Below are 26,832 nucleotides of genomic sequence, written 5' to 3'. Positions count from 1 at the left end.
AAGAAGTAAAACAATTATGAGTGACCATATAGGAAACTTATCACCTTCCAGCAAAATAAAACCAAGCCCAGTTCAACTTTTAAAAATTTCTCCAACTTTACATATACATGATCAGACCCCATATATGACCTCAGCCTAATTTTTCCATGGACTGTGAGGTAGCATTCAATGCTCAGATTTATTTTTTGGTGGGGAATGCTGGGTTTGGGGTAGGATTATAACAATGAAAGAACAGAAACAATGATTTATACTGACCTGTGCAAGTCTTCCTCTTTGGCTTCAATAAAATTGACAGTATATTTAATTGTCTGAGCCATCAAAATCCTAATATCAAATGTATCCTGTGGAAAGTAATCATGGATGTTTACATTTTGTCAAGAAAAACTGAAGAAAAGACAAATTATGTTTATTTTCATCCAAAGAGTACTGATCACTATGGAGTTATGAAGCACCAGTTCTAGATTCAATTTCAAATCCTTAAGTAAACAAAACAAAACAAAAACCTTATATGGGAGAGACTTAATTAAATTCATTTATTCATTTAATAAACATTTAATTGTCTCCTTTGTCAGAGATAGGAAGTCTAAACAAGATATGGCACCTGACTTCTTGGGACATGTATTCCACTAAGGGACTCATGAACAGATATGGGTAACAAAGCTTGATAATGCAATGGACCTCCACAGAATCCTATTCTAATGACTTCTGTTGGTATGTAGGTAACTGTAAGTTTTTGAAGATTATATCAGAGAAAAGTATATCCTAGTAGATGGTAGGTACTATTTTGGAAAAGCTTTGTGTATAGTTCTAGGTCTTTCATTTGCTTTCTAAGAACTATGCAAGCTAAGTTCAGATAGGCTGTGGAGCTCATCCACCAGTACATATATCTGTATCTTGGAGAAATATTGTAAGCAGACAATGAACGAGAATTAAAAAGAAAGAGGAGAATGGGATGGATTGCCTTTGTAGAATTCCCTAATTATTTTTTGAAAGAGACACAATTTTTTTAGATAACAGTCAGTTAGTATTTATTGAAAGCCTACTGTATATTAAGTACTGTGCTAGTTATTGGGGATAAAAGGACAAAAACAAAAGTCTCATTCCTCAAGAAGCTTACATTTTAACTAATAGAAACAACTTGCACACAGATTAAATAAATGCAAAATATATGCAAAGATAATACAGAACTATTTCATATGAGAGAATATTCATAATATGGGAGGAGTATGGATCAGAAAAGGCTTGGATAGGACATGGCATCTGAGCTGAGCCTTGAGAAGAGACCAGGACACTGTAATAGGTAGAGATGATGGGGAATAGTCTTTCTAGCATAAGGGTTAGCCTGTGTACATTTACAGAGGCAAGAGATGGAATGCTATATTTGGAGAATAGCAAACAGGCCAGTTTAGATGGAAGGAAAAATATGAGAAGGGGAGGAATCAGTTTGGAAATTGAATAGTTTGGAAATTGAATAAGGTGAAAAAAGTTTGCACAAAGTAATAATGTTAGGAAAAAGAAGAATTTAGATATAATAAATATTTGCAGGTAGAATTCATGAGACTTAACAGTTTAGAGAAAGCAATAACTTAAGTTTCAGTTTCCTTAGGTGTAAACTATAGATAATACTTGTACTATCTGCACATTACAGGATGAATGTGAAAAAAATCATTTGTAAACCCCAAAGTGCTATATGGATATGACCAATAATAGCAACAACATTAACGATAATAAGAATAAGTTCCTGTAACTTTTTCTTCATACTAGGCAACAGCAAACCTAAGAATTTCCCCAGATTCCACTTTTTTATACTTTACAGAAGAAAGATAAATTAATTATTTCGAGTTATCCTGTTCTCCTAAATCAATTTTTCTCCTTCCAAATGACAATCTTATTGGTGTGAGCTCTGTGTTTGTAGTGGCAGATAAAATTGCCCAACAGAAGTTTTTGTTTCTTCAGTTTTCCCAACTGGCATGGGTATCCCTGAAGCCAAGGAAAATATATTAGAGTTGAAAAGTGTTGAATGTGAGTAGTTTAATGAGACAAAATCAAGAAATTGACCAGGGAAATTCTGGTGAAGCTCAATGAGTCTTGTTTTATGTTGAGTAAATTGCGAGAGACATAAGTCTAAAGGCATTCTAAAACAAAAACAAAGACCTGAAAGTTGTTTTCCTTTATTATTATTATTTTAAAAAAAGCTACAAAGTTTAATGGCTTAAACTGGTAATTCAAGTTTGTGGCTGTCATTTCTGCTTCAATATAATGTAATTCCTAAAGGACTGAGATGTTTTCGTTTCCTTTCTCTACCTCTAGAGCCTCGTACAAAAGGCATGCTTAATAAATGTTTGGTGAATTGACTTAGATCACAGAACTGGCATTTTGTCATTTATGTTGACTTGACTGTGCTTTAGTTTCCAATCTAATCCATTTCTACTGGGTGCTGGTAAACTCCATGTAGGTGATACAGATGAAATAGATGGCTGTCTGTATACTAGAATTTTGAAAGCACTGAAAAGACCCCTTCCCTACCTCTAAGAGCCACCTCACTTTACCCTAGTGTCTTGTGTTTAAGAATTGGTTGTTCAGTTTAACTAAGGCATGCCTCCAGAAGGCCATGGTTAAATGAACAATAAGGGTCTTATATTTTTAAATGATTTTAAACAAATATTACATGAGAGAGAATCCTTTTCTTAGTTAGTAATACTTTAGCATGAATTGTATATCAGTTTCCAGGAAAAGAAAAAGGCCTTCCTTGAAGAAATAAGGCATAGAACAGGTTGTTTTAATTGTGGGTTGGAAGGCTGGCTTGGGAAAGGGTCAGAAACAGGGATTCTTTCTAGGGAGGGCAAAGATCTGAGTGTTCTATCACATTTATAGGTCCTGGGCAACATGGGATCATTAGGGTGTGATGGGACAAGGGAAGAAACACAATAAGAGAGCCAGGATTGTTTCATTTATAATGTCTACCTAGCATTCATGATATTTAATCAATTCTTGTTGATAAAAGAGAAGAAATCAAAGGAGAGAAGGAAAAGCACATAAACTGACCTATCAACAGTAGGAATTCCTTTCTGATTCCGATAATGAAATGCTTAGAGACTGTGTGTTAGGAAGGAAACATGATATGCCTTCTAGGTAAATCTAGACAGTGTAGAATAAGAGAGGGCAAGAATACCGACAGAGGAAGAGCAGCCATCGATGGGGCAGAGTTCAACTACTGCTGATGGAACCAGCTAGTTGGGCCATATACTGAGAAGCATGAGGAATTTCTCTGATATCGGTGATATCATATGACCTCAGATTGCTGAAAGACATTATTGGCATTAGTACTGATGAGAGTGCATGACTATTGGATCCTGTCCATTTCAACAATCATTTGTTAAATAATTACTATTATTAAATAACTTGGGCTACAAAGACAAAATGAAAAATTACTAGAATTGAGGAATGAATATCATAGTGGGCAGATTGGCCTGACAGAACTTGACCAATAAAGGATTCACAAAATGAATCTGTCCCAGAGTTTATGAAGGAATTTGAAAGGGTGGAATTTGGTATTGGATGTAGTATTCCTCAATGTTTCTCCCCAAATGTCTTTCAGCAACTTGAAGTGATAGGCCTTGGATACTGGACTCCAGGTTTCCATGCTACATGTTATGGAGGGGCAAAAATTTAGTGAATAGAAATCCATTGCCCATAAGATTTCTCCTCCAGATGTTCTTCTTTTACCCTTTTTCCTCCACAGGACCACTTTACTCATGGCTTACCCCTTACCCACTGTGGACCCATGCTCTACTGTTAAAAAAAACTCTCAGCATTTTTGAATTTTTCTCTTTTTTAAAAATATATTTTTAAATTATTTTTTAAAATAACTTTTTATTGACAGAACCCATGCCAGGGTAATTTTTTACAACATTATCCCTTGCATTCACTTCTGTTCTGATTTTTCCCCTCCTTCCCTCCACCTCCTACCCCAGATGGCAAGCAGTCCTATATATGTTAAATATGTCACAGTATATCTTAGATGCAGAAGGTAGAAATAATTTGGGAAGAAAAACAAAAATGCAAACAATTTACATTCATTTCCCACATTTTTGAATTTTTCAAACAATATTCCTTCAATTTGTTACAAATATTCCCAGGTTTCCACATTTGCAAAAATTTTTCTTTCCCATTCTACTTGTCACATATCTTTATTTACCTTCACTCATAAATAAACTTTTTAAAAAGCTTGTTTAGTCTGGATACCTCAAATTTTTTACTCCTTTCTTTTTCTTCCCAATTTATTGCAAAAGGATCTCAACCTTTACCTTATTATTAAAGCTACTCATTTGATCAGCTTAATGCAATAACATCTTTACTAGTCTTTTTTCCTTCACTTTCTATATCCTTCAATTCATTCCATCCTTACTATTCCTTTCAGGAACACACGAGGCTCTTAATAAGTACTTGTTCAATGAATGAATGAAGGTTGGTCCTACTTCATCTCCATGGACTAATCTCGCCAGTCTAATATTTGACCTCACTTCAGAATTCAGATTCAGATCACTAGTAAGGAAAGCACAAAGTAAGTTCCAAGACAACAAGAGCTAAACATGTCTTCTCTTAAAGTTAAGAGAAGACATGTTTAGCTCTTGTTGTCTTGGAACTTACAATCTAGTGGGTGCCATGGTACAATGCTTTGGAGGCATAAATCACTGCTCAAAATCCAGCTGTGATGCTTACTGTTTCTGTGATCTTGTACAAGTCACTTTTTTCTGAACCTTAGTTTTCCCATCCATACAAGTAGAGCATTTCACTTTCTTAGATGGATACGTGGAAATTGTGTTTGGCTTGACTGTTTTTTCTTTGTTACAAAGGACAGTTCAATTTTAAGAGGATAGAACTGGGGAATGAGGAAAATTTTCCAGAAATGTACTCCAGAAATGAAAGATAGAAATATTTTTTAAAATTATGGGGTTGGGCAAGATCATCTCTACTGTATCTTTCAGCTATAAATCCTATGACAAACGACACGTGCACAAATAATCAAATTACACAATACACCAAAATCTATTAGACAGCTGTAAAATATATGAGCTCTCATAGGGCAGAATTTTTTGAGAGTCATTTTTGAGAGTGGTGGAGAAATCAGAAAGGTTTTCCTGGAGGAGATACCATTTGAATGTTAGGCAAGAAAGGAAGAAAGTGTATTTCTCACAATTGGAAACAATGAACAAAAATGCTCTCTGAGAACCACAACTATAAGCTTGGGACGCCTCAAGAGGAAAGAAAAGATCTCTGGTCTCAATCAACACCATTTTGTGCAGATAGATGGACAGTCCACTGAACATGAGGACCAAATTATATGCTGATATAGCTTTGAAATAAAACCTTTAAACTATTATTAGCATCCTTGAATATGTTTCTCTATTTATATAAGGAAGAACACTTGTACAGCATTATTGAGATAGGCTACTGTCTCAAATTATTATCAAAAAGGGCTAGAACAAATGATTTTCCTTTCCATCTCCATCTCCAAAAGTTATGGTAAGGATGTCAAGTCCCATAAAGAGAGAATACACTTACTACAATTGGCTGTCTGAAATATTCATCCAAAGCTGCACCCCGGAGGCTGGAAAGATTGACCCCATAGAAACTCTGCTGGTACCTAGAATGAACAACACAGGGTATGATTTTGAGGGGAGAGACTCAGGGTATATCCTAATCCTCTCTGAAAGTCCTAGAGATATAATGGAATAGCAGTCTGTATCCAGAATTTACACTATGACTTCTAAATGTCTTTCAGGGAACTCTGATAATATGTTGGGCTACATGGGTGGAAAATGACTTTTTTAATCTGGTGGTTTGCGGGGTTAATTTGTACCTTTTGGTGCTTTGAAGTCCAAGAGTGAATAAGAAAGCTCTACCTGAGGGTTTAGCACAATGAGATCTGCCAATACTGCTCATGATTGAAGTTAAGGGTTTTTGGAAACTGGGAAAAATAATGTAAAATGGGGAAAACCATGTTTAGACAGGCTAATAGGGAAAGTCTCTCAGGGCATGCAGGGTTTCCAGTACTACTTACTGATTAAATCATATTAGGAAGGCAGCTACCCACATAGTATTACCACTCTTGTATGTAACGACATGTAATCAAATACCACGAAACAAAAAAAAACCTAGGTTTAAGTCTTATTTATTTATTTATTGATGAAGCACTTGGAATTAAGTGACTTGCCCAGGGTCACACAGCCAGTAAATATTAAGTGTCTGAAGCCAGATTTGAAGTCAGGTCCTTCTTACTCCAGGGCCAGTGCTTTATCCACTGTGTTATCTAGCTGCCTCCCAAGTCTTGTTTTTGAATGTACATTAGCTTGTTATTAAGGAAAATCACTTAATCTTCCCAAGACAGCACTTTTAAGACTATAATTTACAAATAAATTACATTAGTGAAGGGAATCTGCACATTGGGAATACCCCACTTCTCACACTAACAATGGTTTGATAAAAAATAATACACACATATTCTATTATAAATAAAATAATATGCAATAATATATTAAATTGGATTTTAAAAGAAAGAAATCACAATACATATTATATATAATAATAAGTATAAATAAGTGTATGTTGCATATTGTATATATGTATATACATACATATTAATGCTTTGATCTTTATCATCTATTATGTGACTTTTTTGTTCTGATATATTTTATGACTCTCCCCTGAGAATACCTAAATTGTCGCCAGAAACTTATCCTTTCAGTTTTTGAAAGGTTTGCCCCTGGAAATTTTGCAGAGAATTCAGTTTAATTGTTATTTGTAGCATATTTTTAGTTAGCATTGTCTGGCACTACAGTTCAGCAAACAAGGTGCAATGCTGGCAAATTTGTCATAAATGGTACATCTGTGAAGGCACTGCATGTGTCAATTTGGAAGTTAAAATTGACAATGTATAACATGAAGAACATTACAAAAATTAGCTTTTTATTCAAAATTTTAAATATTATAACTGTTTCTATCTCAACAAAATCTTTCACATTCATTTCCTTTTCGTTTCTCACATTCTCTACTCACATTCACTAGATCCCCCAGTTCAGACCCCTCATCACCTTTCACAGGCTATTATAACAATATAATTGGTGTCTCTGCCTCAAGTCTCTCCCTAAATGTGTAAAGTGATTTTCATAAAGTTATTGCCCATTCGACAAACTCCAGTGGCACCCTATTACCTTTATGATCACAGATAACTCTTCTGTTTGGCTTTTAAAGTTCTTCACACCCTGGCTTCTCAAAGTGGCAGTTAATTCCCCCATCTACAGCTCTCTAAAGATGACAGTTTACACCCAGTCTCAGTTTTTCCCATGATGATAGCTCACAGATGACAGTTAACTTTCAGTCTTCTTCAGGAAAATAGCAGTTCAAATTTAGTAGTCTAATAGAAAGACTCCTTATATATCACAGTTAACTAGGAGATACCCAAGATTCTCTACCCTCTTAAAGATAGAATAACAAGAGCCATTGTCTCTGTGGGGACATTAATCAAGTTGATATTATATTGGCATTTATTTTATATATATATATATGTGTGTGTGTGTGTGTGTGTGTGTGTGTGTGTATAAAAATGTTATTTCTCTTGATAAGCTCTTTGCAGGAAGAGGTTATTTCCTGCATTTGGGCCCCCAGTATTTGGTTTAATGCCTGGAGTTGTTTTGTTTTTTTTTCAATTGTGTTTGGACCTTTCATGATCCCATTTTGGAGTGGTTTGCCATTTCCTTCTCTAGCTCATTTAATTGAAGAGGGAACCGAGGTAAACAAGGTTAAGTGTTTGAGATTAGATTTGAACTCATAAAGATGAGTGTTCCTGATTCCAGGCCAGGCATTCTATCTGTTGCACCACTTAGCTGTCCCCTGGAATTTAGTAGTGACTAATACATGAATGTTGATTGATTGTAATGGTGAAAGCCTAGTTAAGTATGGAGAATTCTATCACTAATATGTTGAACAATAGATGATTAATTCTTTATAGACAGAAATCGATAAATTAATTAAGGGGTACTCTAAATGTGAGAATAATGAAAAAACTGATGTATTATTAGAGGAAATAAAACACATTAATATTGACATTTTTATTATGAAATAAACTAGAAGCCTAAATAAGAGAAGGCTAAGTACACAACAAAGCCTATAGATTCTTAACTGAATAAAGGGATTTGTGGAGGGTTTTCATTATGAGTCCAAAAGCAACAAGAAATAATTTTGTTATATTCATCATCTTGCCTCAGAGAATATATTATGAGCATTAACAAAGAGAAACCCTTCTGTAGCTTATGTGCTAATATTTATGTATTGCAGAAGATTAAATGGTGAAGAGAATTTAGAAATAATTTTGATAAGAGTTTCCAAACTTTGGTATTCACTGAATTTGATGTAAAGTGATTATGGTGAGGGCAGTGAAAAATATGTTGGAAAATATAATTTAGGATATCAGAAAATGAGAGAGGCTATATATAATACAGCACCTCTAGACCTACATATTACAAATACTTTAAGAAGAAAATTGGAAGGCATTGGCCACGGCAATCATCAGTTTCACAGAAAACAAAACTCACTATCTTAATCTTAATAGAATCTCTCAATAGAATAAAATGATTGGTTCCCAATGTGGGAATCAATGTGGGAAAAGAGACCATTTAGACTTATTAGAACCAGAAGAGACTTTTATATGAACTCTTAATATTCAGGGAGGATTTATGGTAGAACACGTACAATAGTCACACAGAGTGGGAAAGGGAATGAGTTGTGATTTGTACTACCAGAAGAACTCTCACAGATGTGATCACAGATCCCTGTCAAATATAAGGATGAATGGGCAATGGGAGAAGCCACAGAAAAAAATAGTAACTTCTAAATGATTACAGTGGGAAAAGCATTGGTTTCAAGTCAGAGGATCTTGGGTTCAAATCATAGCTTTGAAAGTTACTTGGGCAAGCAATTTTTCCTCTCTGGCCCCAATTTCTTCATTTGTATTTCTAAGATCTTTTTTTTGCCAGTTTAAATCCTATGATGGTATTTCCTCATAAAATGAAACTCAGGGCTGCCACCCCCAACTTCTGTTAGGATGGATTTTTTTTTCTGATTTATTCTCACAATAAATGTGTCTCAGGCATCCCGGAGCAATGCCAGTTCACATCTGCTTTGATTATCTTAGGCTGTACTTCATGTAGAGATGCACAATTTCTAAGAACTTGAAACTTGGCTCTCCTGGCACCCTCTTTCTATTCAGGCAATGGCTCTTTCCCCACAATTCTCTTCTTGGTCCCAGAGGATTTGCACATTTGTAACATCACCAGTATTGCTGTTGCCATGCTTTAATTCTAATGGCATGAGCACGCAGTGACCTGATCTCTTTCTGTCTCTCTGTTTCTGTCTCTGCATGAAGTACAGCCTAAGATAATATCAAAACTACTTCTCTAAGAATTTGGAAGCTACAGTCCTTTAATGAATTCTATTTTCTCTCAGTGAGCAAAACCAAGATTCCAGAAAAAAGGTTTTTGCCATATTCTTTTCTTTCTTTTTTTTTAATTAAAGCTTTTTATTTTCAAAACATATGCATGGATAATTTTTCAACATCAACCCTTATAAAATCTTGTGGTCCAAATTTTCCCCTTCTTCCCCATCTCCTCCCCAGATGGCAAGTAATCCAATATATGTTAAATGTGCCACATTCTTTTCATAGAATATCATAAATTGTCAGAACCAGAAGTGACCCAATAGACTGTCTCTTGAGATCTACAGATCTAGTTTGTGGATAGATTTCATGGAATTTATGAACTTGGATGGGAAATTTTTAAAAAATTGTCATTAACTGCTAACTGAAAATTAGTATTTCTTTCTTAAAAAGAGAGATTATTATGAGGTGTCCATAAGCTTCAGATTGACATGATTTGAAAAAAGCTAAGAACTTCTAAGGGCTTCTAAGTCCTTGCCCCTTAGACACTCAGAACTCAAGGAACTTGATTTTCACGAATAACTGACATTATAGGTACTTTTGTTTTCCTTATTGGTATTTGTATGAGTCCAAAGGTTGCTTGGGCTTCAACTATAGACTAAGAAATAAGCTGAAAGATTTTAAAAAGAATAATACCACTTTCTGTCCACAATATATCATCGAACATCTGTCCCTTCCCTGATCATAGCCAATACCCACAAACATTTCCTTTTAAGAAGTAACCAAGAACAATTATTCCATTCTTAAAGGATTCAAAAGTTCAGTTATCCCTATGGAGATGATGACCACATGAATTTATATCCAGCTCTACTCTCTGTCTTTCTTTTTCTCTCTCTGTTTCTTCTGTTTCTATCTGTCTTTTCCCCTCCCTCCCTGATTTCCTTTCTGCCTTTCTCTCTCTCTCTCTTTCCTTCCTTCCCTCTCTCTCTCTCTTGCCTCCCTCCTTCTCTCCCTCCCCTTCTCTAATTCTGTATCACTAGTGCCTGCTGGGCATTTTTAATTATTTGAAAGTGATCTCAAACTCAGTGTGTCCAAAACAGAATTTTCTTTGCCCAAATGTCTGCCCTTTCCCCCAACTTTCATATTTCACAAAAGGGTAACACTGTCTTTTTGATCACTCAGCTTCACAAACTCAAGAGTCATCTTTGACCCTTTACTCTACCCCCTTGTCTAATCTATTATTAAGTCTTTGTCAGTGCACCATTTATCTCCTTCTTGGTACCACTCACATAGTCACCACCAAAATTAAAACCCCTTACCATCTTATCTGGAGTATTGCAATAGTCTCCTAATTGGCTTCCCTGTTTCAGGTCTCTCACCTCTCTAATGTATCTTCTGTGTTCATGGCAAAATCATCTCCTTAAAGCACAGACCCGACCACAGCCAGGAAGTGTTAAGTGTCTGAGACCAGATTTGAATTTAGTTCCTACTGACTTCTAGGCTGATGCTCTATCCACTGCTCCACTTAGTTGTCCTCTTATCCTTTTTGGGGAAAGGAAACCTGGAACTGCGATTTTATTATTTTGGAGTAATAACTCAATGCGGAAATTTTCCCACCTCAATGTAGATCAGTATCTATTCAGCTAGTTATTGTCTAAACTTAGAGTTTAAGTGATTTGTCCAAAATTATTCAGCCAAAATGTGGAGGTATGACTTGAACCCAAAGCTTCTTGAGGTTTCTCTTTACCCATTATGGCACACTGCCTCTTTCCTTCCATTTTAAAGGCATTTTTTATAAATAGGATTCATTTCTTTGATAATTTCCCCAAGGTTAAAAAGAGCTTTCTGTGTGCCAAGAACCATAATTGACACTGTGGATGTGAAATATGATAAATGGAACTGAACAATCCTTTTATTTCCAGATGAAGCCTATGAAACAGCTAAGACTCAAAAGTAGATTCAGAAGATTTTTCATGGGTAATGTCATCATGACCTCAAACAATAATAGATCAGCAAAGAAATGTTAAACAATGCTCAGTCATGAAGAATTTTTTTGGTAGAAGGGAAAGGGCTTATGCTGGCAGTTCAATACCAGGTCTTTGCCATCAGAAATTACAGAAGAGTCATTCTTACTACTGGTCCAGAATTTAATTATTAAGGTTATACAAGAAATAGTGGAGAGAATTTGACACATCATTTCAAGTTTGTAGAAGGGAAATCTTGGAAATGTTGATGTGCTGGCTAGAATGATGTTAACAAGAAGTTCTTTGTCTTTTATGGACAAAAAGATGACAAATCCCTGTCCTATAGATATGGATTTCAAAATAGTCTGGAGAGAATGCCTGGTATAGGACCATTATCACAGATAAAACTGTTGTTCAAATATTTAATATTGATTCTGAAAATTTAAGGAAAATATTTGAATATCTTTTGTCATGCCAAATACTCAATCTTCAAATTACACAGAATGAAAATTTATCTATATATAAAGGCCTGGATACTATTACAATCATATGGAAATCAGATGGGGGTACATATTATTATCCTCTGTGCTATAGGAAGTGTGTTAAGGATTTTTCAGGGAGACTAGAAAAGATAAATTTACATTCTTATACTTTTATTCAACTATAAAAAGAAACTGATAATAATAATAACTAGCATTTATACACTGCTTTTTAAGTTTGCAAAATGCTTTACAAATATTCCCATTTCATGCTTGTAACAACTTTGGGAGGTAAGTTCTATTATTATCTCATTTCACAGATGAGGAAACCAAGGCAGAAGGAAGTTAAATGTCCTACCTAGGCTTTTACAGTTACTAAGTGTTGGATGAAGGTATGGATCTTTGTGATTCCAGGTCCAATGCTTTATTTTCACTGTACCCCCTACTTGTAGATTTTTAAAAGCCAATCTCTGTAATTATCTATAGAATTTTGAACATGAAAGAATGAAAGCAGGAGAGTGAGATACCCCAGAATTGTTTCTATTTAAACCTTTCTGAAAAAGATGAGAAGACAGAATAACTCACAGATCACAGAATTATTAAATCTGAGTAAGGGAAGGAATCTCAGATGACACTGAGTCCCATCTGAATTGGAGTAAGAATCCCCTCTATAACACACTGAAAGTGATTGGTCCTCTATTTTTTTCTTAAAAAGCTACTAACTGGGAGAATCTAGAAAAGCCTCATATGAAGAGGTGAATTTGTATTAAGTCTTGAAAGAAGAAAAGGATTCTCAAAAGGAATGTCAGACAACACAGGAGTGATTTAACCTCATTATACCTCGACACCTTTATATTTTACACAGTGCTTTCCTTACAATCTTCCTAAAGAGTTAGTGTGAGTGTTATTAGTATATTGTATAGAAGGTGAAAATAAGGGTTAGAGAAGCTGAGGAACCTTACCAAAATCACTTAACTGCTAAGCGTCTGAGATGAGACTTAAATCTAAGTCTTTTGATTCTAAATTAAATATTTTTGTTTTTATCATTTGATTATTCACTAAAGGCAATGATTGCCCTCAGGAGTCTAAATCTGATCCAGGGGTGGAGGGATCTGACATATATTAAAATATACATGGCACAAAGTAGAATGTGATAACATCAAGGGAGAAATGAAGACATTTAAAGACATTTTTAGGAGGGAAGAGTTCATTTCTTAGTAAGGCACCTTTGCAAATGCCCTGCAGGAGTTGACACCTGAGCTGTGCTTTGAAGGAGCAATATTTCAAAAGCAGAGAAGAGTTGGATACAAAAGAAAGAATACAAAAGAAGAATACAAATGCTTGCTTTTCTTTCTGTATTACCAGCACTTAGTTCTGTGCTTGGTATATAGTTAGAAATTAATAAATATTTCTTGACCTCAATTATTGAAAGAAATTGTTAGTTTGAATTTACCTCTGGGTTCTGAGTATGGCAGGATAATTAAATTAATATGTCCAAGAGGGAATATATCTGGACTAGGTTAAACAAGGCAGATATTTGAATTCTTTATACTGATGATGGCTTGAATACAGAATTCAGGCTACAGACATGCTTAAAGGTAAACTCAGAAAAATGAAATAAGATGCCTAAGGCCACAAAGAGAAATTGTTAGCACTAGGATTTGAATGACATTGTGATTTTGGCCAATTTATTTTAATTCTCTGAGTTTCACTTTCCTCATCTGTAAAACAAGGATAATTTTTGTATTATGTATTTCATTGGACTACTGAGGAAAAGTACTTTTGAAATCATCAATATGAATTGTAATTTTAAACTTATGTAAATGTGAGCTATTTTTATTATTCACATATATACAAGGTTTACATAGAGATTAACATAAGCCTATGGAAACTTGCTAGAGATTATAAGCTGATAACTTTCAATTAAGTAGGCAAATGTATCCTTTAGGAGCTAGATGGTCTTCCCATTATTTTGTATTTTTGCTCCATATGCTCATAGATTTAGTAATACAGTTAATTAAATTTTAATTGTCTAATTTAAGTGTTTATGAGTAAATATTTCAGTATTCTGTTTATAAACAAGTAGTAGTCAGTCCTGACTGAGACTGCTCTATTTCCAGGTTCACGTGGGAGGGAGCCAGACTGTTAAACTAATGTTACCAATATCTGGCACCATCTGGTACTTGGTGACAGTGACCTGGTATGGAAGGAATTATAAAAAAAGCAGTTAAAAGTCTTGCTAGGAGTTGCCTCAAACTTCAAAAATTCTATTATGTGACAAAAGCTTCTGGGTAAGAACCATACTCTCTTACTTATAAGCTGTTTAACTTTAGGCAAGTCATGTTCTGTCTTTGGGTATTAGGTTGGACCAGATTTCTAAAGTCCTTTTCAGCTTCTATATTCCATCTAGCCTGAATACTTTATAAACACAGAATGACATTCAATACAATTCAATTTAATTCAATTCCGTTCAAGAGTGCTGACTATGGAGTTAGAAGACTTGAAATCAAATTTTGTCTCTAATGCACATTACTTTTGTGATCTTTGGAAAGTCTCTTACATTTAATGGTCTCATGTAATATGCTTTGCATGTATTTTGCATTTGGAAAAGGCAAGCATAGTGTAGTGAACAGAAGGTTATTTTCAGAGTCAGAAGTATGTGGGTTCAAATTTTGCCTCTGCCTAAGAGATACTGGGCCAGTCAGGTAATCTTTCAATCTCCAGGCAACTCTCTAAAATTATCATTTGCAGAAAGGATGAGTTTCCTCCTTGAGAGTTCACCATTCCAAGGAAATCAAAGGTATAGTCCAATTGCCTCTTATCTCTAAAAAACAAGCCCAATCTTGATATTTACTTATTTGATCATTCTTTCTATTTCTATCATTGGAATATAAGATTCTTGAATGCAAGACTTATTTAGTTTGTATTTGTATTCTCCAATGTCTTGCACAAAGTGCTTAGTGAATTGAATAAAATCAAATGTGTCATGTGTAAAAATAAGTATGATACAATTCAGAAGATGATGCATGCAAAGGAGAGACCTGGCTCAAGTGCAATGAGAAATGTGAAGAGGGAGAGCTGACTTTGAGCTGGGTACTAGAAGAGTAAGAATCAAGGAAAGTTTCATAATGGATTTCTATAAAAGTGTTAGGAAAGGATAAGTGTATAAGAGAAATAACTCAACACTTCCCTCTCCTCCCTCCCCCTGCTGCCAGACTTACTTCCTCTCCACAGCAGTTTTTAGGAGACCATTCATTTATAGCACTATCTGCCTGGATGCATGTGAAGGGAGAGCATTTGCTTGAATGCTCCCTAATCAGTACTGTCCTTGTACATTCACAGCTGAACTTCACACCAGAATGTTCTCATTATGTGCAGCAGATTTATTGCTTGTGTTCATCTTCACTCTGCTCTTTGCAACCACAGGGCTGCTATTCTCTGCAAAGAACACAGGCCATTTCCCAAGAACATGTAATCTGCCACCAGTAACTTTGACATCATTCAACTATCAAACATGATGGGATGCATATATACTGTGTGACCTACTTCAAAAAGGAAAGATTAAATTAGTGAATGACTATTGACTGACAAGTTGGACTTTTGAGGCAACTATATTGTATTAAACTTGAAATCTCATCTTTCCTAATACCTAGATTCAAATCTTGGACTTACTGCTTACTAGCTGTGGCAAGTCCTTTTTTTCTCTCTGAAAGTCAGTTCTCTTGCCTACTGGGTGAGAGGATTAGACTAAAGTTGCTTTCAACTATATATCCACACATTTATAGGCACAGAGTATATAGGTAGTTGTTTCATTATGTCTTACTCTTTGTGATCACATTTGGTTTTTTGTTTGTTTGTTTTTAGTAAATATACTGGAGTAGTTTGCAATTTCCTTTCCAGCTCATTTTACAAATAAGGAAACTGGGGCAAACAGGGTTAAGTGACTTGCCCGGAGTCACATAGCTATTAAGTGTCTGAGGTCAGATTGAATTCAGGAAGATGGATCTTCCTCACACCCGACCTTGTATGTATCCACTGCTTCCACTAAAGAAGAATGCTTTCTTGTTGGAATCCTTAAAAAGTGTTAAGTTATTAAAAGTGATAGAGACAATAATTATCTAATTTAGCATGGTTCAGTATGTTTGATCTGATTCTATGAGGAGATGTTATGGACCAGAACTTGAAACAAGGTACTAAGTGGAATTGAGGAGACAATGTTTAAATCTAGTTTAGAATTGATTTAATCCTACAACAAATAATGGTTTCCCAGTGATATAATGATTGGTGTGTACTCAGTGAACAGCATTATATAACTCATGTCCATATTCTCCCACAAATTTTTGCAAGGATCTACTCAATACCCAGAAGGCTTTTTGTTAGTGATTTTTCACATAAACCTGTGATGCTTTGTGACATCACAGAAATGACTAACTTGATGTTACCTATAGATGACATTTTTTTTTCTTTGCCTTTGTACTTCTATACAAATTATCCCCTATTCCTGGAACCTCCTCAACTCTGATTTTTAGAACCCCTAATTCCTTCAAAGATCACATCTCCTAAAAGGACTTTTCTGAATTCTTAAATTGTTAATTTTCTCACTACCACTAAAATAAATCTGTATATATTATGTATAATATTATATATTTGTATTTACCTTCCAATGAAAATATTATATTCTTCCACCCTCAAAGAATTTAATTTTCTTGAAGGAATTATCTTACTTTAATATTTGTGTACCCAGCCCAGGATATAGTAGGTACTTAATGAATGCTTGATGATTTACTGATAGACTACTGATAGACTCAAAAGATCATCAAGAAAGTAAAATGGAGGATTATCTAAAGGTTAATGGAGAGAGGTACATGGCGGGCTTGAGCCAGCTGTGACTCATTACAAATGAGGAATTATGCTAAGAGGTATGAGGGATGACACCAGAGAGGTATGATTAGAAAAAAAAAGGCAGACTAGTCATGGAGGAGATCCTAGGGATAGCTGATGGACAGTTCTGTGTGCATCACTGGTTTTTATAACCCATAAATATGACTGGAAAAATAAGTCATGCCTTGTGATTTTTGATAATAGGTAATGTCTGGTCATTCTTCTTTTTTGAACTCATTTGTACATTTCCTAGGAGGTGTAGATGAGATTTCAACTTGAAAATTATAACCATAATTGGTGAGAACTCCTGAGATGGTTTCTGTCAACACAATGCAAGGGGGATCCATTAGACTGAAAAATGTTACTACTCGAAGGTAATAGCTGCTTGAATTGAAGCATGATTCCTGAAGGTCTCAGAACTTGCTACTTAAACAAAAGGATCCATTTTTTAATGCAAAGAAACACAACAAAACAAAGCTTCCCCCCCAAACCAAAACAATTGGATAACTTTACTTATTCTATGTGTGCTGACTATCAGCTTCACATTACAATGGTCTGCTTATATATTAAGGGAGGGTCCAAATGTCTCAGAATTCCAGTTAGAAGCCCATGAAAAATATCTGGTCAGATTATAGGATTTAAAACTGGAAGGGACCTAAGAGAGATCATTGAAGATAAACCCTCATTTTACAGTTACAAAAAAAGTTAGGAAATGAGTGGAAATGACTCTCCCAATGTCACACAGGTGAGTAAATAATGTTAAGCCTGAAGTGAAGCTGGGTCTTCTGATTCTAAACTAAATCTTCTCACTACCCGGCATTGCTTTATATGCCTTTTGACTTGCAATTGCAAAGTATCTTAGAATAAAGGTATAGAATTTTAATTCTGCAAGGTACCTTAGGTCATTTAGTTCAACTCTTTTCATTTTATTGAAATGGGTATTGAGGGTAATTGACCTGTCCCGGCTCAAAAACTAGTTGGTGGCAGAGTTAAGCCTAGGATACTGAAGTCATATCTTGCTAATGAGATCAGCATTTGCAAATAATCCTAGTGGCACTGTGATTTCTACCAGCTATTTCCAAAGATATCTATTGTTAAAATTTCCAAAATATACATACGACATAAAGCCCTTTACAATATACCTTCAATCTATATTTATTTCTTTTGCTCCCCCATGGCCAAATATTTAAGTCTTTTCCCCTATACTTTGTTTCAATCATCAGTCTTTCTATAGGTGGGTAATTTCCTTCATTACAGATCCTGTAGAGAAAAGATTGGTCACTGCTCTGATCACAGTTCTTCAGTCTTTCAAAGTTATTCTTTTTTTTTTTTTTAACAACATCTTTGTCCTTGTATAATTTATTCTCTGGATTCTGCTAAATATATCCCATATCAGTTCATAGTACCCAGAAAACTGTCATTATTTTTCATAATTTCTTTTGGAGATATTAATATTTCAATGTATTCATATCTTACCATTTTTTCAGCCATTACACGAGAAGGACTTTAGATTCTGGTTCTATGCTTTTTCCCTCCAGCCCTTTTAAAATCAGTCCTTTAGAATCAGAATGTTTATTTTGCTTGCACCTATTCCATTTCTGCTAGTATTCTCTCTCTTAAACACTTGCTTGATTCTCTGCTAAATTTCATCTGTTTCTCTACTATATGTTCAATTCTTTGGTTTAGATTAGACTGAGATTAATTTAGTGTCCACTGTCCCATGTTTTTATCCATATTTGTAAAATCTTATTCATCATAGTATGAGAAATATCAAGTTCCGGGGCAGATTTGCCCATTTTGGCACTAGCTTTGCTAACAGTTCCCTTCCTGCTGCCTGGGGGCTTCTGGCTAATATTCTGTACACTTCTACCCTAAAGAAGGTACTTATTGTAGGTAGAAGATCACTTTCTCAGCCTGCCACAAAGCCTATGAGGAATACCTATTAGAGATGTTCCTTTAAATTAGGGTATAGTGCCTATCTCTAAATAGAGGATCTTACAATATCTACCATAAAGTTGTTACCATAAAGTAACAACCATAATGGTTGTTAAAAAAAAGGTTTTGTAAAACTTAAATTGTTACATAATAACAGTAATATCTCATATTTATGATTTCTCTTTAAGGTTTACACATGAGAAAATTGAGGCTTAGAACAGTGAAACAACATTGCAAAGGCTTGCAAGACAGTTTCTTCACAATCTCTTGATGAGGGGGATATTGTAAATTTTCTTACAGGATCATAACAACTTATAGGGTAATTTTGAGAAAAGCACTTTACAAAATAGGTTTAAAAATGAATTATTAAGAAAAGCTGTCTTTTTGAGGAAAATATAGAAAGCAAACTTGGGAGATAGAAAGAATCCCTGTACTGCTCTTTATCTAGCTATATAAATACACACACACACACACACACACACACACACACACGCACGTGTGCATTACTATCAATGCAGGTTGATCTGTTTCATTGTGAATTCATCTTTCTAGTCAGTCTCTCTGTATTTGTTTTCTTTGTGTATTTGTCTCTATGTATCTTATTCTGTGTTTCTCTGTGTTTGTCTCTGTCCCTCAGACAAATTTCCCAAATTTCTCCCAAATTCTTGAATGAATCACAAAATATACAATTTCCAATTTTGTCAAGAAAATGAAGGGGATATTTTTTGCCCAAGGGATCCTTCTGAGGACCTCTTAAATTGAATTTCTGAGATATCCACAGGAGCACGTGCCTAATAACAAGCCACATTGATCATTCTTAAAAACTTTACAATCTAGAAGTTATGTTTGGAAGTAATAATCTCCAGTGTTATATATGAGGAGACTGAGGTTTGGAGATGGGTGCTCAAAGTTACACAGCATGACCAGGGCTTGAACTTAGGTCCATTGATTTAAAAATGTTCTATTTTTTTTTGCTAAACACTGAACTTCTTGATTTGACCCATACCTGAACATATAAACAGAAAAAATAAAAAAGTCCAGAAGAGATCACATTACCAGAAATTTGCTCTGGAGTAGTGTTCATTGTAGAGCTGTTCATCCGAGAAAGGAGCCAAATGAATGTCACTAGATGTTGGGAACATCATCCCTAATGAATAGAAGACACACACAAAGCCACAGAATTTAGTTTCCCTATCACTTTAATTGTAGTACATGTTCAAATACAGACTTGCAAACTATTGCAAACTTACTCCTTTAGACAGAATCTAGTCGGTAACTACAACCATTCCATGAACTAACACTCAGTTTGCTGAATCATGACTCTATCCAAGCAATAAAGAAAAATTTCAGGTGTGTATATGTTTGTCAAATAGCCATAAGCTGATAAGATATTATACAGAGTATCCCAAAAGTCTTAGTGCAGTTTAAAGCTCTTCAAACTATTAAAGCTTAATATATTACAGATATTTAAAACAGGTTTAATACCAAGGCTTTAAATTTAAGTTATTAAAGATTTAAAAAAGATTAAAAATTTGTTATAAGACTGTGAGACACACTGTGTTAGTCATTTAAGCCACATAAACATATTCACAACAAGGTATGAATAGATAAACATCCAGTTCAATTAAACAAATATTTGCAAAATGCCTACGATTTGTCAACCACTGTACTGGGCACTGAAGATGTGAAGATAAAATATGAAATAAATCCTGCCCTCAAGAGGCTTACTAAGGGAAACGTGTACATAGATATGTAAATATGAAATATATATTTATATACATATAATTCATACATGTTCACATATACATGTAAGAACACATACAGAAGAATTGCCAAGGCTAAAGGCCCTAAAAATAGTGATGAGCAGGGTGGATGAGAATCTTAAGGGGTTGTGCTTTGAAGAAAGATAAGATTCCATGAGGAGAGAGGGTATTCTAGATAGGAGGGTGGGAGGAAATGCTTTTAACAAAGACCCTGAGGCAGGAGATGATATGTAGGATGTGGGATACAGTAAGGTGGGATTTTTACTGGTAGGAGAATTTGAATTTTATCAGAGGACAAAGCCTTAAACCAAAGGAATAAATCTCTAAATAGAACTCCACAATGGGGAAGACATATTCATATTTGATAGATGGCATTTAGTTATCCCAGAGGCATGAATAATATTTCCTGACTACAACTATCCTTTAAATATTGTCTCTTCCGTTTTTTGAATGTGTGTCTGTGCAGGCACAGTATCTCAATTCTGAGAATGAATTAAAAAAACTCCAACAACTACAGAAACAAAATAGAATAAAATAAAAAAAATGCTACCAGGTTTTGAAGCAAGTTACTCATACCCTCTGGTAAGATCATCCAAGAGAAGTAAAAGGGGCATAACTTGACTTAGGGAAAAGAACATCACTCTTGGGATCAAAGGTTGGAGCTTGAGCTCTGGTATGGCTATGGAACCTTCCTAACCTCTCTGATATTCTTCTTTAAAATGGGTGTAATTTCCTTACAATCTACCTCCCAGGGCTGTTGAATGAGATAATATATGCAAAGTATTAGATAATTATAAAACAGGATCTGAATGCCTCTTTGCTAAAGCTTTTCTCCAATGCCTTATCATGGCACCAAGGGACCTCTGGTTTCTCAAAGGCTGTGATGACAGAATGCCAGCTCTGGCAGGTTCTGCTAAGCTGGAAAAGCTTTGAGTATGGATCACGGATGAACTACGTATAACTGCTGTCCTAGATTAGGCCTAAGCTAAAGATGGAAAATCTAAAAGTGTAGAAGCTCAACACCAGAAGCTGCTTAGTCAAGATCTTTTCCAGACATAGTATCCATCAACAAGCATTTATTAATCACCTATTATGTGCCAGGTGTGGTGGTGGCTATGCCACCTGCTATGCCTAAAGATCATCCTTTAAATCTCCAAGAGTTCTTAATTTGGGGTTTATGAATTCTTAAAATATTTTGATAACTATATTTAAATAATTGATTTTCTTCATAATTCTATGTATAAGGTATTTCCAAAAGCCTAAGTGCAGATTTAACTATTAAAGCTTTATTATCTTAATAATTAACTAATTCAATGTCACATTAATGCATTGATTAATATAGTAATATTTAAGAGTAAAGCTTTAATTGCTTAAGCTGCACTTAGTTAAACTTTTGGGACACCTCTTTTGAGTACCCTATTTAATTTTCTGAGAAGACATATATATTTTTCATCAGACTGCCCGGTTTCTTGACATACAAAAAAAAGATTAAGGATCAATCTCTTTATTAAGGCAAATAGAGAGGGTTGTGATTTGCAGTGGAGGAAACAGAACTTGAACTGATGAAATCCTGAATCCTGGAACCTAAAAATATTTATAAATGTTAAAGTCTAAACTTTCTCTGGAAGCAAAGTAGGGAATTACTAAAATCATCATTTTTGAAATATCTCTAATTTGCTGAGGAAAAAATTTTAATGGAGACATTTTGAATTGCACATGATTTTTAAAAATAGTACCTTTTTTTTTTTTAGAAACCCAAGTGGCAGAAGCTGGCAACACCCACTGTCTATAATCCCACCCATTCATTAGTGGTCCAGTAATTTTTGGGCTCTGCAACTTTACTTTCCTGACTCAATTTTTAACATCTTTATCAACTGTGTAGGACATTTTCAGAAAATCTTAGCTTTAAAAATATTACAGAAATGCGATATTCCTTTCAGATATCCCGAGTGTGGAAAAGTTAGCAGAATTTCCAAGGATAAAGTGTTTTGTATGGTCCTGCTAAGCAACTCACCATTTGATTTCAACCATTTTTTGGAATGGAGGTAACTCTCCAGCATTCTCTCATTGAATAGCATGTAGCCCATGGGTTCAGAAATAATCACATCTACAGTTTCTGGCAGTGAAATTTCCTCAATTTTTCCTGATAAAACTGTGATCTTGTCTGAGAGGTTGTTATTTTTCACTAGAACCTGGAAAACAAAAAGTGGTATCATTGTATTATAAAGGGGTCTAGGAAAATAAATTTTAAAAACCTAGGATATTAAAGGGATATATTGTAGGGAAAGGTATTGGGGAGTCAGGCAATCTTGGGGATCTCTGAGGTCATTTAGTCCAAAATGAACCTGATTAGAAATCTCTCCAAATGCCCTAGAAATTAGCATTCCAGCTTCTGCTTGAAGACATAATATGATGAAAGGAAAAAATGGAAAAAAAATCAGTAAATTGCAAGGTGATATGTTAAGTGCTTGGGATTGAAATGTAAAATCAAGATACACATTCAGAATTGAGATACTGTGCCTACACAGACACACATTCAAAAAAGGGAGAGACAATATTTAAAGGATAGTTGTAGTCAGGGAAAAGTGCTTACATTTGTTAAGCCATGATGGTGTGAGTGGAACAATTGATTGACATGATCTTTCTAAATGCAAAAATAGTGGTGACTTGATCATAATTTTCAGTGGAAGGATTGGAAGAAAGAGAGTGGTCAGTTTGAGGATTAGCAAATACCAACTGAGGGAGCTCTAATAAATCAGAGTAGCCTGGCCCCTGGAGGGTAATTTTTAAAGCGTATCCAAGGAACAGATTCTGAAAGTCTGGATGGAGAACTCATACGATCTTGAGGTCCCATGTTTTAGGCTGTTCAACTGGTTATAAATTTATCCAACTGTACTATTATCCAGCTCATGCCTTGGGAGGTAAGGGGTTCCCTCTCAGTGATGGTCTTTAAACAGTCTGGATAATCAGTTAATGGGTATGCCTGTTAAATTATATTTTGGATTAGACACTTTTTTAATACCAGGAGCTAAAATACTCAAGAAATTATTGTGATTATTAGATCACATTCCAAAAAAGCTAAAGCAGTTGATGAAGTTGGGTTCTCTAAATAGGGAACCTGCTAGAGATCAGAGGGTCAAAGTATGGCAGATATACCCTATTAAAATTAGGATCAACTAGATACACTAAATTAGTGTATTTTCAGAAAATACTGCTTGGTTATAGTCTAATATTGGAATGAGTGTAAGTGATAAAGATTTCATGAATATAATACTCAACATTTTAATACTTGGCAATAGCTTAATGAAAGAATTATAGATCAAAACACAAACCCCAGAAAGTTTCCTAGAACTTATGTTGGGAGGGGGAAAAAAAAAACCTTGCTAACAATCCAGAAAGTTTCTTAGAACTTATGTTGGGAGGGGGGAAAAAAAACCTTACTAACAATCTTTTCAGAGATTGTGAAAGCTATCACTGTGGTGTGTGTGTGTGTGTGTGTGTGTGTGTGTGTGTGTGTGTGTGTGTGTGTATGAATGAATCAAACTCTGATGTCTTAGAACTTAAAAAGATTTTTGTACACAGGACTCACTACTCAGTCTAGAATGGTCCTGGGAAAGTTGGGTCTGAATGATAATACTTGAAATGAGTCGCTAAGGGCAATCTTTAAAAGTCCAAATTATTAAGGGAAACAGAATCAATAGTAGGATCCCTCTCCTCTATTTGGTCTCAGTCCTTGCATTAAAACAGAGATCTGGGTTCAGGGATTTACAGAAAATTGGTACCCAGGAAGTTGATATAAAGAAAAAGAGCTTTGTTATTAAAAAAAAAAAAAAAGCACACACACACACATACTAATTACATGGCAATGTAATTAAAGATTCATTCTCATGGATACAAGAACTTTTTGCATATGGGGAATATGAGTAGGAGAGAGTCATTTTGGGGGTACTATACATTCAAAATTACTTTGTATGTAGGGAAGTTTCATACTCTAAACACTGGCTTAGTAGAGAATATCTGACATTTCCATGTCAGGAATTAGGATGAGTTTTTACTAGGATCGGAAACTTGGGAAAGTGTTTTAGCCAGTTAGTAGTAGAAAAGGAGTGCCTCACAAGCTAGTGGAGTCAGCCAGGAGTTTTATCTAATCATAAGTTTCAAGTGTTAATTGTTTGATACAAATTAAAATGTCAGAACAATGGAAGAATAAAAAAAAATTAAACTGTCAGTGCCTATATAGTTTATGGTCATCAGGATAATTTAACCTAATTGACTACATGTTGGAGTTTTTATTATAACTGTAATATCAAGCCATAATAAAAATTACATTGATTTTACCCTCTGTACATATGGAGGATGATTTGATCTCAGAATTTTGTCTTTTCGAGTTTTCTGTTCCTCTAGACCCCACTTCCTCTCACAGAACCATAGACTTGGGCATCCTACCTTTTGTTATTCTGAAAGACAAGAAGTAGGATGATACAATAGAAAGAGCTCTAGATCTGGAGTCAGTGGATCCTGGGTTTAAATCTTGACTTTGTTACTAACTACTTAAGTGATCTTGCAAGCCACAACTTCTTTGGGCCTCAGTTGCCTCATTTATAAAAATAAATGATCTCTAAAGTGTTTTTGATTTCCAAAGCTAGATTTTAGGATCTTTTCTCTCAAAGCCTGGGGCAAGAGTTAATCTTTTTTATATCATAGACTCCACTGGCAATCTGGTGAAGCCTATGGATCTCTTCTCCAAATACTGCTTTAAAAATATAGGATTACAAAAGAAACCAATTATGCTGAAATAAATTAATAATATACTTTACAAACAAATTCAAATTCACAGACTCCAGATTAAAAAGTTCTGGTCTTGGGTATGTCTGGTATTCCCCAATTAGGAAGGAACTCTATAATGGTATGATCACTTCTTTTCATTTCTAATCTTTCTTCTTACTGGACAGGGCCAAGTGTGGAATAGCTTTCTCTTTCAGCTTCTGAAAGATGAGTTCATCACTGACACAAGTGGGAAGTGCTTGTATCTATGAATTCTGAACAATATTCCTTTTGCTATTTAGCACACAGCAGATTATTTCCTAGAATTCTACCCCCAATGAAGATGCCAAGCTGTTCCACTAAATAATTTTCTAAAAATTTAGACCCTTATTGAATTAGTCTTCGGTATTTTGCATCCAGAAGAAATATTCCCCAATCCATTAACCTTTCTTCAGAGGTCTAATTTCCCAGTTATACGCTCATTTTCATTAATGTCCTCTGTACTCCATTCAATTTCTTGACAGTTTTCTTAAAACAAGCAGCCCAATGTGGATGAAGTCTTCTAATAAATTTCTCATCAATGCCAAATGTAATGGAAGGATTACTTAATTATATTCCTGTGCCTTCCCCTGCCAAAAATATCTGCTAATGAACACCACTCATACATAAAGGCAGTACAGCAGAATAAATGGAATGCTAGAGTTGGATTTTGGAAAGGTTAATCTAGCCTCTGGCCCAAGTGAATTTATCTAACTTCTTTCTGTTGCAGTATCTATCTCAGCATCTCCTACTAAGTCATGGACAATTATGGTGAAGAAAATTCCCAGTGCTGATGTTGACAAAACCAGAGCTCTTCTCTCATGTATCTATAGTTCCATGTAAAAACTACATATCCCTTTTTAGGTTAAAGTCCATTTTTAATCCTAGACTTTTTTAAAAACTGTTTTTCTACATAATTATTAAGCATCTTTTAAGGTATAGCTCTAAACTTCTCCATCCCTATCATTACCCTTTGATTGTCACAATTGAATTTTATCATGTTTATTTTTATTCATCTCTCCAAACAGTAGGGGATATTTTGGGATGCATTTCCATCTTTTGCAGTATCTACCTTTGTATGATCTATACATTCTGAAGTCTTACAATCTTATTAAGGATGTTTTTGATTTTAATAATAAACTCCTTGAAGAAATTCCATTTATTTTTGTCTTTGTAGCGTCAGAACCGAATGATGCCTGTTTATAATAGATGCTTAATAAGTGTTTGTTGATTGGTTTAACTACATCATAATTAAAATAAATTAACTTTTAAGAAATATGACCCAGGATAAGAATATGTAGTCAGCAAATTACAGAAATCTTAGTTCTGAAAAGCCTTTCACTAAGTTCCTACAATAGTATGCTGAGCATTGTGTGTCTTAGTGCTATGACCTAGACTTTATCACTTACTTGAAAGCATGGTCTGTAATTAGAGGACTTGATTATAAATCTTGGTTCTGATGCCAAACTATTCCTGTGACTTTGGACATTGAATCTCCTTGAGTCTCAATTTCCCGTTTTCTAAAGGTGGGTGGTTAGACTAGATGGTCCCTTATCCATAATCTTATCTTTTAC

General features: G+C 34.8%; 1 protein-coding gene across 2 annotated transcripts in view; it reads right to left on the bottom strand.

The window, feature by feature from the left end:
* LOC127555577 (histone-arginine methyltransferase CARM1-like) overlaps positions 1–26,832 on the bottom strand; it is a 242,669-nt gene that overhangs the window by 19,182 nt on the left and 196,655 nt on the right. For both annotated transcript variants that reach the window (XM_051987990.1, XM_051987980.1), the window contains exons 6-9: positions 22,470–22,647; positions 19,749–19,839; positions 5,566–5,647; positions 256–341 (exon numbers count right to left, since the gene is read on the bottom strand). In XM_051987990.1, the coding sequence (XP_051843950.1) occupies positions 256–341; positions 5,566–5,647; positions 19,749–19,839; positions 22,470–22,647 (437 nt within the window). The remainder of the gene's footprint in view (positions 1–255; positions 342–5,565; positions 5,648–19,748; positions 19,840–22,469; positions 22,648–26,832) is intronic.

Source organism: Antechinus flavipes, chromosome 1, assembly GCF_016432865.1.
Source record: "Antechinus flavipes isolate AdamAnt ecotype Samford, QLD, Australia chromosome 1, AdamAnt_v2, whole genome shotgun sequence".
In the NCBI taxonomy this organism is placed as follows: Eukaryota; Metazoa; Chordata; class Mammalia; order Dasyuromorphia; family Dasyuridae; genus Antechinus; species Antechinus flavipes.
This window is presented reverse-complemented; position numbering and strand designations above follow the sequence as displayed.